Genomic DNA, 16,245 nt, shown 5'->3' with positions numbered 1-16,245 from the left:
TGAGGTCGGGATATCATCAAATTTGGGTCCATGAGGGTGACATCCACAAGACTGCCTTTCGTACACACGAGGGGCATTATGAGTTTTTGGTCATGCCTTTTGGGTTGACCAATGCGCCAGCTACATTCCAAGCACTTATGAATGACATATTTCGACCCCACTTGTGCAAATTTATACTCGTTTTTTTTTTTTTTTTTTATGATATACTTGTATATAGCGCTACATGGGACGAACACCTAGTACATCTATAAATCACCTTGGAACTACTAAGGACTCATAAACTCTTTGCAAAGGACTCAAAGTGCACATTTGGACAGACGCAAGTACACTACTTAGGGCACGTAGTCGAAAACAACATTGTAGCAGCAGACCTGAAAAAGATCTCAAGCATGATAAATTGGCCCCGACCTGAAAATTTTAAGGAGTTACGACGCTTCTTGGGTCTAGCAAGGTACTACCGGCGATTCATCAGAGGGTATGGACTGATTGCTGCCCCCTTAACAAGTTTACTTAAGAAGAATGGTTTCTGTTGGACTAGGGAGGCCCAACAGGCCTTCGAGACGCTTAAAGCAACCGTCTCGTCCCCATTGACGCTCGCACTTCCAGACTTCTCCAAGGAATTCATCATTGAATGTGATGCGTCAAGCCAAGGAGTAGGTGCGGTCCTCATGCAAGAAGAAAGGCCACTAGCGTTTTTCAGCAAAGCAATGACAGCACAGAAATGGGCCAAGTCAGTATACGAACGCGAACTGATAGCAATTGTTCTCGCAGTTCAGAGGTGGTGGCCCTACCTTCTAGGGAGGAGGTTCATCATACGAATTGACCACCATAGCTTAAAATTTCTGTTGGAGCAGTCCGTACTATCCCCATAACAGCAGCAATGGATAGTCAAATTACTTGGCTACGATTATGTCATTAAATACAAGGCAGGGAACACTAACAAGGTGGCGGATGCACTGACACGCCAACCACAACTATTTCCATTACTTCTCACGGGCCCAACATGTTCCATCATGAGTCCGTTAAGGAAAGAAGCTGAAAAGACACCCACAACTGAACAAGCTGCGTTCACAGGTCCAAGAGGACCCTATTAGCCACCCAGGGTACACAATGGAGAATAACTTGCTGCTGTATAAACGTCGAATGGTGATACCACAGGATTCAGCCCATATTCAGCAGCTTCTAGAAGTGTTCTACTCATCACCAGCAAGAGGACACTCAGGGATTTTGCACACTTACAAGAGACTAGCCACCCAATTCCACTGGAAAGGCATGCGGAATTCGGTCCAAAAATTCATAGCCGAATGCGTCATTTGCCAGAAAAATAAGGCTGATACCCAGTCTCTAGCAGGACTGCCACACCCACTCCCAATTCCTACACAAGTGTGGGCGGATATCTCCATGGACTTCATAACGGGGCTTCCCCTTTCCTATGGCAAGTCCGTCATTCTCGTAGTGGTTGATAGATTCACCAAATACTGCCATTTTCTCCCTCTTTCCCACCCCTTTACAGCTTCAATAGTGGCTGAGATTTTTACTAAGGAGGTGGGACGACTGCATGGTACCCCTAAATCTATTGTCTCAGACCGCGACCCAATTTTTATGAGTCGTTTATGAGATTTTTACTAGCAGTCGTGCCCAGAAACGACTCATTTGTTCTCACCTCAAATAGATGGGCAAACTGAGGTGGTCAACCGGAGTTTGGATGCAACTTGGGAACCTTACTTGGACTTACAGAATAGATTTCCACATCTTAACCTTGAGGGCAAGGTTGCTTTCAAGGGAGGAGGGACTGTTGAGACTTACAGAATAGATTTCCACATCTTAACCTTCAGCCTTTAAGTAATGTAACTGACAACCAACCACTAGAACAAACTAAATAACAAACTGGACAAGTGGAGAGGTTGATATAACAGAATTGTAACAGAAGTGTATAAATAAGGAAAGGAAGCCATAAGAGGAATTATTGATTTTGGAAATACAATCTCTCTCTCTCTCTCTTTCTTTCTTCTTTCTCTCTCTCTCGTTCAGGAGGTAGGCTTCCTAAAAAAAGTCCCTGAGTTAGGCAGTTCCTAACAGACAAACAAAAGCTAAGAAGTTTTTTTTTTTTTATAGATAAGTTTATTCTTCTATTTTCATTCACTTATATGTTCTATTTTAAGTGTTGAGACAAGAAATGGTTTATAGAACTTTTGGGTCCTTAGGGTTAGAGATATTTTCTCTTAAGATTCATTAATTATGTATGAAGTTTTCTTGAAAATGATATTTGAATAGGCATTATGTTTTTGGAATCAATATTAGAATGTATTGTGGTAAGGGTGACTCAATGGGTAAGCTTCACATTTGTTCTCACCTTACTCCTTTGATGATTTTTAAGGGAGTTGGAGGGGAGTGCATCTTCAACAAGGAAAAGTAGAGCTTGCAAAGAATGGGAATCACCTGAAGAGAGTTTCTTAAAATTAAACTTTGATGGTAGTGGCATTGGCAACCTAGGCCCCTCGGGGATTTGAGAAGTGTTTAGGACAAAGAAGGGAATATAATAGCTTTATTTTCTGGTCCAGTTAGAGCTGGAGACTCAACAAGATCTGAAATGCTTGAGGTCCTACAAGGTGTTCAAAGAGCAAAAGAGATGAACATAGAGAGGCTGGTTATTGAAGGGGACTCTCAAGTAGTGATAAGTGTTATGCAGGAGAGAAGAATGGAAGAAGAGAGAAAAGAGAGAGAGAAGAGAGAAAAGAGAGAGAGAAGAGAGAAGAGAGAACTGAGAGCAAAAGATACTGCTGACGGTGCAACTTTTATATATATATATATATATACTAGGGTGACAACTAAAATGAAAAAGAGTAAAAGTACAATAATACATAGGAAAAATAATAGCTGTTAACACTCCCCCTCAAGTTGGGACATAGATGTCAATCATGCCCAACTTGTCACATAAATCATGATGTTGTGAGTGGTGTAGTCCTTTTGTAAAGATGTCTGCAAGTTGATCCTTAGACCTGACATAGGGAGTACACACTTCCCTTGTGATAATCTTCTCTCTGATAAAATGTTTGTCGACTTCGATGTGTTTAGTTCTATCATGTAGCATAGGGTTAGAAGTAATGTTTATGGTTGCTTTGTTATCGCAGAATAGGGTCATAGGTTTGTCCACTGGAAAACCCAACTCACTCAACAGATTCCTTATTCACATAATTTCAACCACTCCATGAGTCATTGCTTGATATTCAGCTTCAGCATTGGATCTAGGTACCACACTTTGCTTTTTGCTTCTCCAGGTAACTAGATTTCCTCCTATGAAGGTACAGTAGCCACTAGTTGACTTTCTGTCATTTAGGGATCCTGCCCAATATCTGCATCAGTACACACTTTAACTTTCAAATGTTCGTGCCTTTGAAACAACAAGCCAGCACTTGGAAACCTTTTAAGGTATCAGAGGATTTTTTCTGCTGCTTCAAGATGAGTGGTCATAGGGGCATGCATGAACTGGCTAAGGACACCAACTGCATAAGCAATGTCTGGGCGGGTCATAGAAAAATGTAACAATCTCCCTATAAGTCTCTGAAACTGTTTCACATCCTTGATAGGTTCACCTTGGCTGTTACCTAATTTATGGTTAGGATCAATAGGGGAATCAACTGGCTTCACTCCCATTTTTCCTGTATCCTGGAGTAAATCTAGGACATACTTCCTTTTGGAAATGAAGATATCCCTTTTTGAGCGGGCAACTTCAATTCCTAGGAAGTATCTTAGAGGACCTAGATCCTTTACTTCAAACTGTGTGGCAAGAAAACTCCTCAACTTTTGGATTTTATCCTTCCAGTCGCCAATGATAATTATATCATCAACATATACTATCAAAGCAACAATTTTACCTTCTCTTCTTTTCACAAACAATGTGTGATCAGATTGACATTGCTTGTATCCTTTATGCTGAATCGCTGCATGGAATCTGCTGAACCAGGATCTCGGTGATTGTTTCAGCCCGTATAAAGACTTCTTCAACCTGCACACATTTTGTTCATTGCCTTGAGCCTGAAAACTAGGGGGTTGTATCGTGTAAACTTCCTCTTCAAGGTCACCATTCAAGAATGCATTCTTGATATCAAGCTGATGTAGATCCCAGTCAAGATTAGCAGCAAGAGAGAATAGAACTCTAATGGAGTTCATCTTGGCAACGGGTGCAAAAGTCTTTGCATAATCAACTTCGTACACTTGTGTAAACCCCTTTGCCACTAAAACGAGCTTTATACCTCTCCACCGTGCCATCAGCCCTATGTTTGACTGTGAACACCCATTTATATCCAATTGGATCCTTTCCCTTAGGAAGATCTACAAGTTCCCATGTGCCATTTTTATGAAGAGCATTAATTTCTTCCTTCATAGCATCTGTCCATTCAGGTATTGAAAGAGCTTCTGCTACATTCATAGGGATAGGGACACTATCAATGGATGTGAGTAAGGCTCGAAAAGAGGGTGAAATGTTTTCATAGGAAACAAAGTGGGAAATGGGGTGTTTAGTGGTGCACGATCTAACACCTTTCCTGTGAGCAATAGGAAGGTCAAGGTCATTAGCAACAGAGGTATCAATTGCAATGGGGTCAGGGACATCAATGGGAACCAAGATACCTGAGTGAGTATGTTCCGCCCCCGAAGAGTTTAATGGCATTGGAGGTACAACTTCTGGATTTTGCACAGCTCTTGAATTTGGTTGGCCTTTGTGTCAACGGAAGAAAACACGAAAATGAGGAGAATCGGGAAGAGGAGGGAGTTGAACCAGTTTCTCCTCATTCCTACTCTCCCCTGAGGAGAAACAGGGAAAAAACGCTCACTCTTAAAGAAAGAGACATCCATGGAAACATAGATTTTCGAGAAACAAGATCAAAACAACAGTATCCCTTCTGAGTGAAGGAGTACCCCAGGAATATGCAAGGGATAGCACGAGGATTCAATTTTCCACGAGTGGGTGACAAATTTTGGACAAAGCAACGACAACCAAACACACGAGGAGGAATGGAAAGAAGAGGGGCCTTAGGAAAGAGAAGCTGATGTGGGGCTTTGCACTCTAACCAACAAGAGGGCATACGGTTGATGAGGTAGGTAGCACAAAGGACAACCTCAAGCCAAAAGCGTTTTGGGACATTCATATGGAGTAGTAAACCCTGGGCCACTTCAAGGAGGTGATTCTTTCTTTCAACAACACCATTTTGTTGTGATGTTCGGGCACAAGAGCTACGGTGAAGTGAACCACGTGAAGCAAAAAATTCCGTGAGACCACTTTGAAAATACTCTTTGGCATTATCTGACTGAAAAATTTGGATTTTAGTATGAAATTGGGTGAAGACCATCCGTTGAAAATATTAGATAATTTTTGGTACTTTATCCCTGGTCCGCATGGGATATACCCATGTATATCTAGAATAATCATCGATAATGGTAAGAAAATACTTGTAGCCACTCTCAGATGGTAAGGTAACAGGGCCCCACACATCCGAATGAACAGTGTGAAAAGGAATTTCAGATTTATTATTTTTTGAAAGAAAATGAGTTCTATGCTGCTTACTCAATTGACAAGTTTGACAAGAGAAATCTGAAACGGACATTGACTTAAACAATTCTGGAAACACCACTTTCAAAGACTCAAAAGATAAATGATCAAGACGACAATGCCATAAATAAACTTGACTCTTACAGGACTGACTCTTAGACTTTGTGACTTGAAGACCAGCCTTATTCTCTAGCATGTAAAGTCCATCAACCATACATCCTCTACCAATCGTCCTCCCCGAGGCCAGATCCTGGATCACACAGTAAGAAGGGAAAAAGGTCACTGAGCAGTTTAAGGAATTAGTAATACTACTATCAGAGAACAAATTAATGGGAAATTTCGGAACATGTAAAACATCAGAGAGGGTAAGGTCGAGAGGGAGAGAAATGGTTCCTTGACCAGCTATGGTATTGTATGATCCATCAGCTAGTCTCACCTTGTCTCTTCCAAAAAGAAGGTGATAGGCTTGAAAGTAAGAGGACGTACCGGTCATGTTTTTTGACGCTTCATAATCAATGATCCAGGGAGTGTCAGGGTTATGAGAAGCAACATGGAAAGTTGTGGCAGAGTTACCTGATGTAGACGCAAATGAAGTTGAGGGAGGAGCATCCATTTGACGAATTGCTCTACCATAGAGCTCTAAATGGTCACAGAAGGAATTTATAATATCCTCCTTTGGGTTAGATCCAGATGAATGTGTCTGAGTCGCAGTATGAATGGGGGGTTGATTCTCCTGAGTAGCCATGTTTGCCATAGTGTGTTTTCTTGTACCTTGCTGTCCGGACTTTTTATTCATATTTGAACCTTGCTTCTTATTCAGATCTTGAGCCCATTTTGACTTCCCATGAAGATCCCAGCATGTGTTTCGGGTGTGTCGGGGTTTCTGGCAATGAGTACACCACAATTTGTCCTTGTCATCCATATTTTTTTGAAGATCCCCCTTCTTAGAAGTATTTCCCCCACCGGTAGTAGCACTCCCTTTCATTGCCAACACAACTGCATCTCCTCCAAAACTGTTCATCAAATTCCTTCTGCTTTCTTCTGATTGTACAAGAGCATAAACTTTCTGAACTGATGGAAGATCCTTGCTACCTAGGATCTAGACTCTGATAGATTCATATGTAGGGTTTAAACCATGTAAGAAAGCAAACATTGTCTGTTGGGAGACGAGTTTTTTGTACAGTTTTGCATATTCATCACACTTCCAGTCCACACTCTGATAATGATCTAACTCCTCTCAGATAGAGGTCAAGTTTGAGTAGTACACAGATAGACACCTCTCTCCCTATTTACAAGTAGACGATTCTGCCTGTAGCTGGTAGATTTTTGCATAGTATCGTAGTTCCAAATATGTTGATTTTGCTTGTTCCCAGATCTCATTTGCCGTTTTGGCCCACATGAAATTCCTTCTTATTTGAGGTTGCATAGAAACTAAAAGCCAAGACATGACCATGTTGTTTTCTTGGTTCTATTTGTCATATTCAACACTCCCTGAATGTGGTTCTTTGATTCTCCCATTAATATAACCTATCTTTCCCCTTGCAGTGATGTACAGCTTGATCCCTCTTGACCACTCTAAATAATTTAAACCATCAAGAGGAATAACAACCATGGGAAAGGATAGGTCCACACCCCCACTCATTCCATTCAGCATTGAGGAAACACCAGATGTAGCAGAATCTTCACAACTCATGATTTCAGATTCAAAAACAACTCTTAAATGGGGAACACAACCTTAAAGAAATTCAACACTGAGGGGGAATGAAAAAAAAAATTCTTTAGAAACACACCTCCTTTTGAAAAAACACAGGTGTTGTTACAGCACTAACAGGTCATCCCTTGACTTACAAGCTCAACACAAGTTTTGCCACAGTTCATACAGGTCATCTCTTGACCTATGCATCAACAGGACTGCTGTTACAGCAAGTACTGTTCACTTTCTGACCTTTAGTTCACCATAAAAGTTGTTGTTGCAGCGCACAAGAGGTATTGGTCACTTTCTGACCCATGGTTCACCATAGAAGCTACTGTTGCAACACACAAAATGGTCCTCACGACCTACAGTTTCACAGAGATCAGTCGACCCCCAAAAAAGGAAAGAAAGAGCTGTTGATCACCTCACATCCAATCGGTAGACCTAGTACAGGTTCTGCCCTGGCACACGACCAGAAAAAAAGGGTAAGAGAGAGAGAAAAGTTACTTCAGTGTGTGAGATCTTCAATCAGTCGAACAACAGATGAGGGCAGCAGATCTGGAAATCTGGTGCAAAGAAGGAAAAAAAACTGTTCACTCGACTTCTCCTTTCAGATCTGATAGTCTCGCTCTAATACCATGTTATGCAGGAGAGAAGAATGGAAGAAGAGAGAAAAGAGAGAGAGAAGAGAGAAGAGAGAATTGAGAGCAAAAGATACTGCTGGCGGTGCAGCTTTTTTAATATATATACTAGGGTGACAACAACTAAAATAAAAAAGAGTAAAAGTACAATAGTACTCCTATGGTACTATACATAGGAAAAATAACAGTTGTTAACAATAAGCTGGCTGAGGAATGAAATGGAAGCAGCTTGGAATCAAAGAAATGTTATAAAGAGGATTAAATGGTTAACAAGAGATATGACTGTAAGACTACCAAGACTATTTTGGGTTCCAAGGGGTAAAAATAATTTGGCCAGTTCGTTGGCCAAACAAGGGATCACTTGGGGACAGTTCTATTGGGCTATCTTGTCATTAGTTGTATTATAAAGAGGTAGAGAATCCTCTGCTCGGGACCCTATTATGCACATATTTTTTTCTGTTAATATTAATGAAATTTACCTATAACCTATCTAAATGTTAAGAGTGAGGGCATTTTTGTTCTTTTATGAATATTTGTATCTAGGTCCCTATTCAAGGGAACCTTTGTAATTTTGCTTGTGAAGTAAAATGAAAAGTCTCTTGGTGTGAATAATAACACACTAAGCATTCTTGACACTTCCTTCCTCTTCTTCTCTTATTTTCTTCTTTTCATTTCAACATCTCTAAACCTTCATACTTGGTGTCTGAGCATCACGCGATCAAGGAAACTATTTGTTGTTGGTCGTGACTCATAGACAAACCTATTGACGTTAGCACGCTACCGGTTGACGTCGACAGTCCGTATGGTTTGCTGCATCCTCATGGGTTTTTGATGGTCGTTGATTTACCCTAATTTTAGGGGAATTTTGGTATAAGTTTCATGGTGGTTTGAAGCTGTTTTGGATTTTTCTTGGATTTTTTGGATGAAAATTGGCGAAAAATCCAGATCTGAAGTTTAGGGTTTGCACGTATGGTGGGTTGGTTGTTGCTAAAACCTCTTGTCTTTGAGTTGTGGTAAACCCCTAGGATTACTGGAAGTAATCCTAAATTTTTTGGAGCATGTTCTCTTGTGTAGGATGAAGAGAACACTGCTCTTGTGTCCACAAAGCCTAAGCAGAGTTTTGGTAAACCTGAAGAGGTATTTTGTGAATACTGTAAAAAGCCGAAGCATACCAAGGATAAATGCTGGAAACTAAATCCCCACCTGAAACCTGAGAAGTTTAAAATTGGAAAGAAAGTAAATGCTCTTGTTGCTACTTGAAGTCATGATTCTTAGACTCACATGCTTGAGGGAAATCCTCTTGCTCCAGCATCTACTCAGGACACCTCTGATGTGATGGAAAATTTGAGAGGCATCTTACACTACCTTGAAAAGAGCAGGTTGCCTACTTCTACCAGTTCAAATGCTTCTTCTAGTGCCTTTGCAAAATCAGGTACTACACTTGCGTGTCATGCCCCACCCTCTAGCTTTTGGATAATTGACATAGGAGCCATTGATCATATGACTGGTATGGATCTTAGACCCCAAAATTGGGTTTAGGTGAAGTTAAACTTACCAATAACCTTTCTTTGAACTCTGTATTCCATGTTCCACAATTGCATAGAAATCTTTTATCTGTTAGTTCTCTTATAAAGTCTTATAATTGTTCTGTAACCTTCTTTCCATCTCATTGTGTCTTTCAGGTACTCAGGGAAGACGGTTGGCAGTGGATATAAAGCCAATGGAGTTTATCTTCTTGATCTGTCTCCAATGTTAGGGTTGATGTGTTAGTTTGAGTCTTGTCATGATGAGAAACTAAGCGATTTAAAATTGTGATATCACCGTCTTGGGCATGTGTCTTTTGGTTTCTTGAAGTTTTTGTTTCCTAGTTTATTTGAGTCCTTGTCTAGTTCTAGTCTGCAATGTGAAGTCTATAAACTATCAAAGCAATGTAGAACCACCTTTTTTGCAAGTAACAAAAGAAGTATTGTTGCTTTTCATTAACACATACTGATGCTTGGGGACCTTATTCTATTCCATGTATGGGTGGTTATAAATATTTCACGCTCTTTGTTGATGACTACTTGTGATATACTTGGTTGTATTTGATGAAGAGCTGAGATGAAGTTCCTTCAATTGTGAAAGGCTTCTTCAGTATGGTGGAGACACAGTTTTAGAAGAAGATCAAAATTATTAGATCTGGCAATGCCAAGGAGTACTTTGAGAAGCACTTGCAAACCTTCCTTGAAGAAAAAGGAGTGATTCACCAGAGTTCCTGCCCTCATACTCCCCAACAAAATGGGGTTTCGGAGAGGAAAAGCATACATGTGATTGAAGTTGCTAGAGGCTTGTTATTCCAGATGCATGTTCCAACTTGGTTTTGGGGGGATGCTGCTCAAATAGTTGTATATCTTATTAATAGATTTCCCTTACAGACCTTGCACCTCCAGTCTCCTCATCAGCTTCTTTTTCCTGATGAGTATACATTCCATTTTCTTTCCAAGGTTTTTGGGTGTGCCTTCTTCGTCCATGACATGAGTCCTTTTAGGCTGAAATTTGATCCAAAGTTTATCAAGTGTGTCTTGGGATATTCTTTAGTCCAAAAGGGGTATCGTTGTTATAACCCTTGTTCTGGAAAAAAATGTATTATGTCCAAAGATGTCACATTCTTTGAGTCTAGTCCTTTCTTCTCTGTCTCTCATCCTTCTCTTCAGGGGGAGAATGTTAGTGAAGACCTGACTCCCTTTTGGATGTCGATTCCTACAACTGATGTGGTCAATCCTTCTTCTCCTCTTCCCTGTGGTGGCAGTAGTCCTCCTCCTACCTTCTCCTATTCCTTGGTCTTGGCATCAGTGGTTCATCAGACGAAAAAGAGGATGACTCCAAAGATTGAATGTCCATTACAATCTGACCTCATGGTTTCAGGTAATTTGGATTTTGAACCTCTTCCTGTTTCCGATGCTTGTTTTGAATTTGTTGTTGAGCTTCCTTTTGTGGATTCAGACCTTTAACTTTCCTATTGCATTTCATAAAGCAAGACGGGCATGTGCTAAGTATCCTATCTCAAATTATGTATGTTATGATACTTTATCACTCTCTTATTGTGCCCATATCTCTTATATTGCTTATGTTCTTCTCCCTCACAATGTTACTGAGGCAATGCAGTTCTCTCATTGGAAGGATGCTATGAACCAGGAAATGGAGGCACTCGAAAAAAACTAGACATGGGAAATTGTTTCTCTTCCAGAAGGAAAAGCTTCTGTTGGATGCAAGTGGGTTTACACAGTGAAGCATAAAGTTGATGGCTCAATTGAAAGGTATAAAGCTTAACTTGTGGCAAAAGGATACACTCAATCTTATGACATTGATTACCAGGAAACGTTTGTTCCAGTAGCCAAGATGAAATTCAATCCGAGTTATCATGTTTCTTGCTGCCTACTATTCTTGGCCCTTGTATCAAATGGATGTTAAGAATGCCTTCCTTAATGGGGACCTTTAGGAAGAAGTTTACATGGAACTTCCTCCAGGAGTAAACATCCCTAGGGGTGAAGGAAAGGTTTGCCATTTGAAGAAAACCCTTTATGGCCTTAAACAGTCCCCTAGAGCTTGGTTTGATAGATTCAGCAAAGTTGTCTTAAAAATTGGTTTCTCACAAGATGAATTCAATCCGAGTTATCATGTTTCTTGCTGCCTACTATTCTTGGCCCTTGTATCAAATGGATGTTAAGAACGCCTTCCTTAATGGAGACCTTCAGGAAGAAGTTTACATGGAACTTCCTCTAGGAGTGAACATCCCTAGGAGTGAATGAAAGGTTTTCCATTTGAAGAAATCCCTTTATGGCCTTAAACAGTCCTCTAAAGCTTGGTTTGACAGATTCAGGAAAGTTGTCTTAAAAATTAGCTTCTCACAATCGCAAGTTGACCATACCCTATTTATTAGGAGAGCAAATGGAAAAATAACTATGTTGATAGTATATGTCGATGATATTGTTATCACAAGGGACGATATCTCTGGAATTTCTAAACTGAAGTCTTTCCTTGTTACTAGTTGCAGAAACTAGGGTTTCAAGAGAGAGGAAGAAGAGAAGAGAAGAGAAGAAGAAAGGGAAGAAGAGAGCTGTCGAGAGGTGTATGTGTTTCACTGTTCACACCCTCAAAAGAATACATTATAATTTGAGAAAATAATAATCACAAGAAGGCCCCTATATGGGTGCCCAAATACTGAAAGAGTATAAAAAAGGGGACAAAAACCAAAAACACCCCTGTCTAGCCATTCTCAAAACTCCCCCTCAAGCTGAGCATATATGTCAATCATGCCCAGCTTGGCAAGGTTCTTAGCACACTTTGGATGGTGAACACCTTTAGTGAGGCAGCTAGTTGGTCTTCTGACCTTACAAAAGGAAGGCAAATCTCTCTACTAGCAATTCTTTCTCTAATAAAGTGTCTATCCACCTCAATATGCTTTGTACGATCATGTTGGACAGGATTGTGAGTAATATTTATGGTTGCTTGATTGTCACAATATAGTCTCATTGGAACATTTGCTTGAATGCCCATCTTAGTCAATAAGGTTTTCAACCAGAGTAGTTCAGATACTCCATGAGCCATTGCCCTGTACTCTGCCTCAGCACTAGAACCAGCAACCACAGATTGTTTCTTACTTCTCCAAGAAACCACATTGCCTCCAACTGAGGCACAATAACCAGATCTAGATCTTCTATCATCGATGGACCGTGCCCAATCAGCATCTATGGAGGCCTCAATCTTTAAATGGCTGTGGTTGGAATACAACATCCCTTTGCCAGGGCATCCTTTCAGGTATGCTAAAATTCTGTTAACTGCCTACATATGACATTTCCAACAACATAGGAAATGTCAGGTCTAGTCAAACAAAGATACAGAAGGCGTCCCACCGATCTCTGATATACCCCCCTGTTTGGAAGAACTCCTTCAGTAGAGTTCAACTTGTGGTTAGGATCAATTAGAGTTTTTGCAGGCTTACACCCTAATTTCTCAACGTCATGAAGCAAATCAAGTACATATTTCCTTTGTGACAGAAAAATACCCTTCTCGGATCTTGCAACTTCAATGCCAAGAAAGTATCGGAGATCACCAAGGTCCTTAATCTAAAATTCAGAAGCAAGGAATGACTTTAACTGAGAGATACCTATGATATTATCACCTGTCACAACAATGTCATCAACATATACTATCAACATTGTTACTCTACCATCAACTCTTCTAATAAATAAGGTGTGGTCAGCCTAACATTTTCCTTTGATGACATTTGGAGTAATTGGAAGGCGGTAGCTTCTGTGTGGAAGCCTCCGCCTGAAGGTTGGGAAAAGATGAACTTTGATGGTAGTAGCCAAGGAAACCCCGGCCCTTCGGGGATACGAGGGTTGCTGAGAGATAGAGAAAGCAATATCCTAGCTTTGTTTTTAGGCCCTGTGGGAATAGGAGATTCAAATAGAGTAGAGATCTTAGCGGCTGTACAAGGCATCTAGATTGCTGAACAGTTAGGAGTTCAACACTTGATAGTTGAAGGAGACTCAAATTGTTGTGGGATGGCTGACAAAGCCAGCTTCAACTAAGTGGTGATATAGAGATTTATTGAGGAAAATCAATTGGCACACAAGAAATATGACAGTTACCTCTCTTTGGGTAGAAAGATCAGCAAATTCCTTAGCGGATGGACTAGCTAAGCAAGGGGTTTCAAGGGATCATTTGTTTTGGGCTGCTATGTAATTTTATTTCAGTTTATTTCTGCTTATCTAGTTCTTAATTGATGTAATACTTTGTTAGAAGAGGTAACAGCTCGTGCCTCTTCATGGGTTTCCTGTATTGCCTTATATTCTTATTTAATAAATTATTTCCATTCATAAAAAAAAGGTGTGGTCAGCCTGATATTGAGAAAAACCAATCTTTAAGATAGCATTCCTGAAACTGTCAAACCATGCTCTTGGAGATTGTTTTAGCCCATACCATAGTTGTCAAGGCGACTAGGTGGTTTTCCATGGGCGCCTCGCCTAAACGCCCTGAATTTTGTATACTAGGCACCCGCCTAGAGACTTAAGCGAGCACTTACATACATCTACTAAACTTTTTTTTAATTTGTTATTTTGATATTTTATTAGATGTTTTATTCTTTTAAAATAAAACCGGTTACATGCTATCGTTATTTTATTATTAAGACAACAATACAAAGTGTTTTTCTTCTTCGGTTACATGCATAAGGGTTTCTTCAATTCGATTGGAGAGGGAGGAGAACTGAAGACTTCATTCCCCAGCCCAACTCCATCACACCTCAGCTTCAGCAGGTAAGTTTTTCTTCTTCTTCTTCTTCTTCCAACCTAGGTTCAGTCATTTTTTGCCTTTTTTTTTTTGAAAAAACAAGGGATTTGCCCCTATACTCCTCCCTTCCTCCACAACTCCACTCACTCTTCCTCCCTTCTTCTTCTTGAAAAAATAGGGGCTCTGCCCCTATACTCCTCTCGCCCCTGACTGTTCTCAGTCGCTAGTCCTAGTCTCAATCCCCTATTCTTTTTTTGAAAAAACAGGGGCTCTGCCCCTATACTCCTCTCCACCCCTGACTGTTCTCAGTCGATAGTCTCAGACTCTCAGGATATGGGCCCCAAACATCAGTATGGATCAAGTGGAAAGCAACATTACTTTTTTTACTGCTTGCAAAATATGTGTTTCTACATTGTTTGGATAAATGACAAACTTTACATTCAAAATTCAATTTGGACAGAATCAAACAAGTTTGGAAACAAAAACTTGACAGAATTGACAAACATATGACCAAAGCGACAATGCCATAATTTCAAAAGACTCATTTTCTCATTGGAACAAGACTCAGTCTGGCTTGACAATCCATGCTCTAAAGGTCCATCTAGGAGGTAGACTCCATCTACTTCATGCCAACTTCCAATCGTCTTCCCCATGCTCAGGTCCTGAAAAACACAATGGTTGGAAAAATAGGTCACTAAGCAATTGTGAGATTTTGTTAAAGAACTAACAGACAATAATTTTTTTTATAGTTGGGGCACATGTAGAACAGAGTCAAGAGAAAGGTTATTAGTGATTTTGACTTCACCTTGACCCGAGATTTGGGGTCTGAGATCCATTAGCAACAACAATCTTGCCCTTCCCCGAGGTTAACCTATATGAGGTAAAATGTGAAGGCATACCAGTCGTATGGGCATTGGCCCTAGAGTCTACAATCCATGGGCTAAAGGAGGTGGAACAAGCAAGTGCAGTACCTGTCTTGGCATATGAACTAGATAGATTACTAAGTCCAGAACCAGATGAGGAGGATGTACCACCCTTCTCTAGCTGCAACAATATATTCCTAAGTTTGTCCATCACATCAAAGGAGTTAAGCACATCCGAGGGCTAAGCATCATTACCAACTGTAGCCAAGTGAACATTGCCCTTCTTTCCGATTTTGTACTTCTCCGGCTTTAGATGAGGATTGAGCTTCCAACACCTTTCTTTAGTGTGTCTTGGCTTCTTCCAGTACTCACAAATAACATCCTCGACCTTCTCTGCAATGGGATGTTTGCTAGTATTTTGCTTGGGTCATGATGACATAAAGGCAGAATGATCACTCATAGAGCATTGCATCATGGCGGTTCTTCGACTTTCTTCCCTTTGTACAAGAGAGTAAGCAATAGCAATAGAGGCAACGCCTGTACTAAGAATGTGTTGCCTGGTGAAATCAAACTCTAGGTTTAAGCCTGCCAAAAATCAAAGGCTCTATTCTCCTCTATTTACTTTCGATATTGCTCACCATCTTTAGGGTCCTTCCAATCTGAGAAGAGAAATACATAGCAACAGATCTCTCCCCTTTACGCATATTGCAAGCTTCCCTCCGAAGTTGATACACTCTAGCAGTATTGTTAACTTGGGAATAAGTAGCAACCACCCTATCCCAGATATCCTTGGCAGATGGAAGAAACATGTAATTTCGGGCAATATGATGTTGCATTGGGCAAATCAGCCATGACATAATAAGGGAGTTGTTCTGTTCCCATCTTGCGAATTTCGGGTCTTCAGGAATCGACTTCACTTCCCTTCTTGTGATGAATCCCAGTTTACCCCTCCCAGTAATGGTAAGTTTAGCAAATTGAGACCACTCTAAAAAATTAGTTTCGTCCAGTTTAACAGTAGTTACCATACCACTAGAAATATTTGCAGTCCCCGGGAGCATGTTGGGAACCATCTGAAAATCCTTAGATGATTCCATATTCTAACAAGACACCTTTTCACCAACCAAAAAGGACCCCCAACACTTTAACCAAGGTTCTAGACCCAAAAACCAGGTTACCACAGGGTTAAGAACTAAAGGAAGCCCGAAAAAACTAGGTTGGAAACAAAAT

At 40.5% G+C, this 16,245-nt stretch overlaps 1 protein-coding gene across 3 annotated transcripts in view; it reads left to right on the top strand.

The window, feature by feature from the left end:
• Positions 1-16,245, top strand: part of LOC148878437 (Acyl-CoA N-acyltransferases (NAT) superfamily protein) — a 39,542-nt gene that overhangs the window by 17,151 nt on the left and 6,146 nt on the right. The window contains exon 3 of one of the 3 annotated variants that reach the window (XM_088954573.1): positions 9,565-9,633. The exons of 1 other annotated variant lie outside the window; for it this stretch is intronic. In XM_088954573.1, coding sequence (XP_088810699.1) covers positions 9,565-9,633 — 69 coding nt within the window. Of the gene's footprint in view, positions 1-9,564; positions 10,787-16,245 lie in introns of all 3 variants that reach the window. One more of the 3 variants, XM_088954582.1, reaches the window with a different exon arrangement.

Source organism: Nelumbo lutea, chromosome 1 (genome assembly GCF_056320005.1).
Source record: "Nelumbo lutea isolate HS-2025 chromosome 1, American lotus-T2T, whole genome shotgun sequence".
NCBI lineage: Eukaryota > Viridiplantae > Streptophyta > Magnoliopsida > Proteales > Nelumbonaceae > Nelumbo > Nelumbo lutea.
Note: the sequence above shows the minus strand (reverse complement) of the source record. Positions and strands in the feature narration are given on the sequence as shown.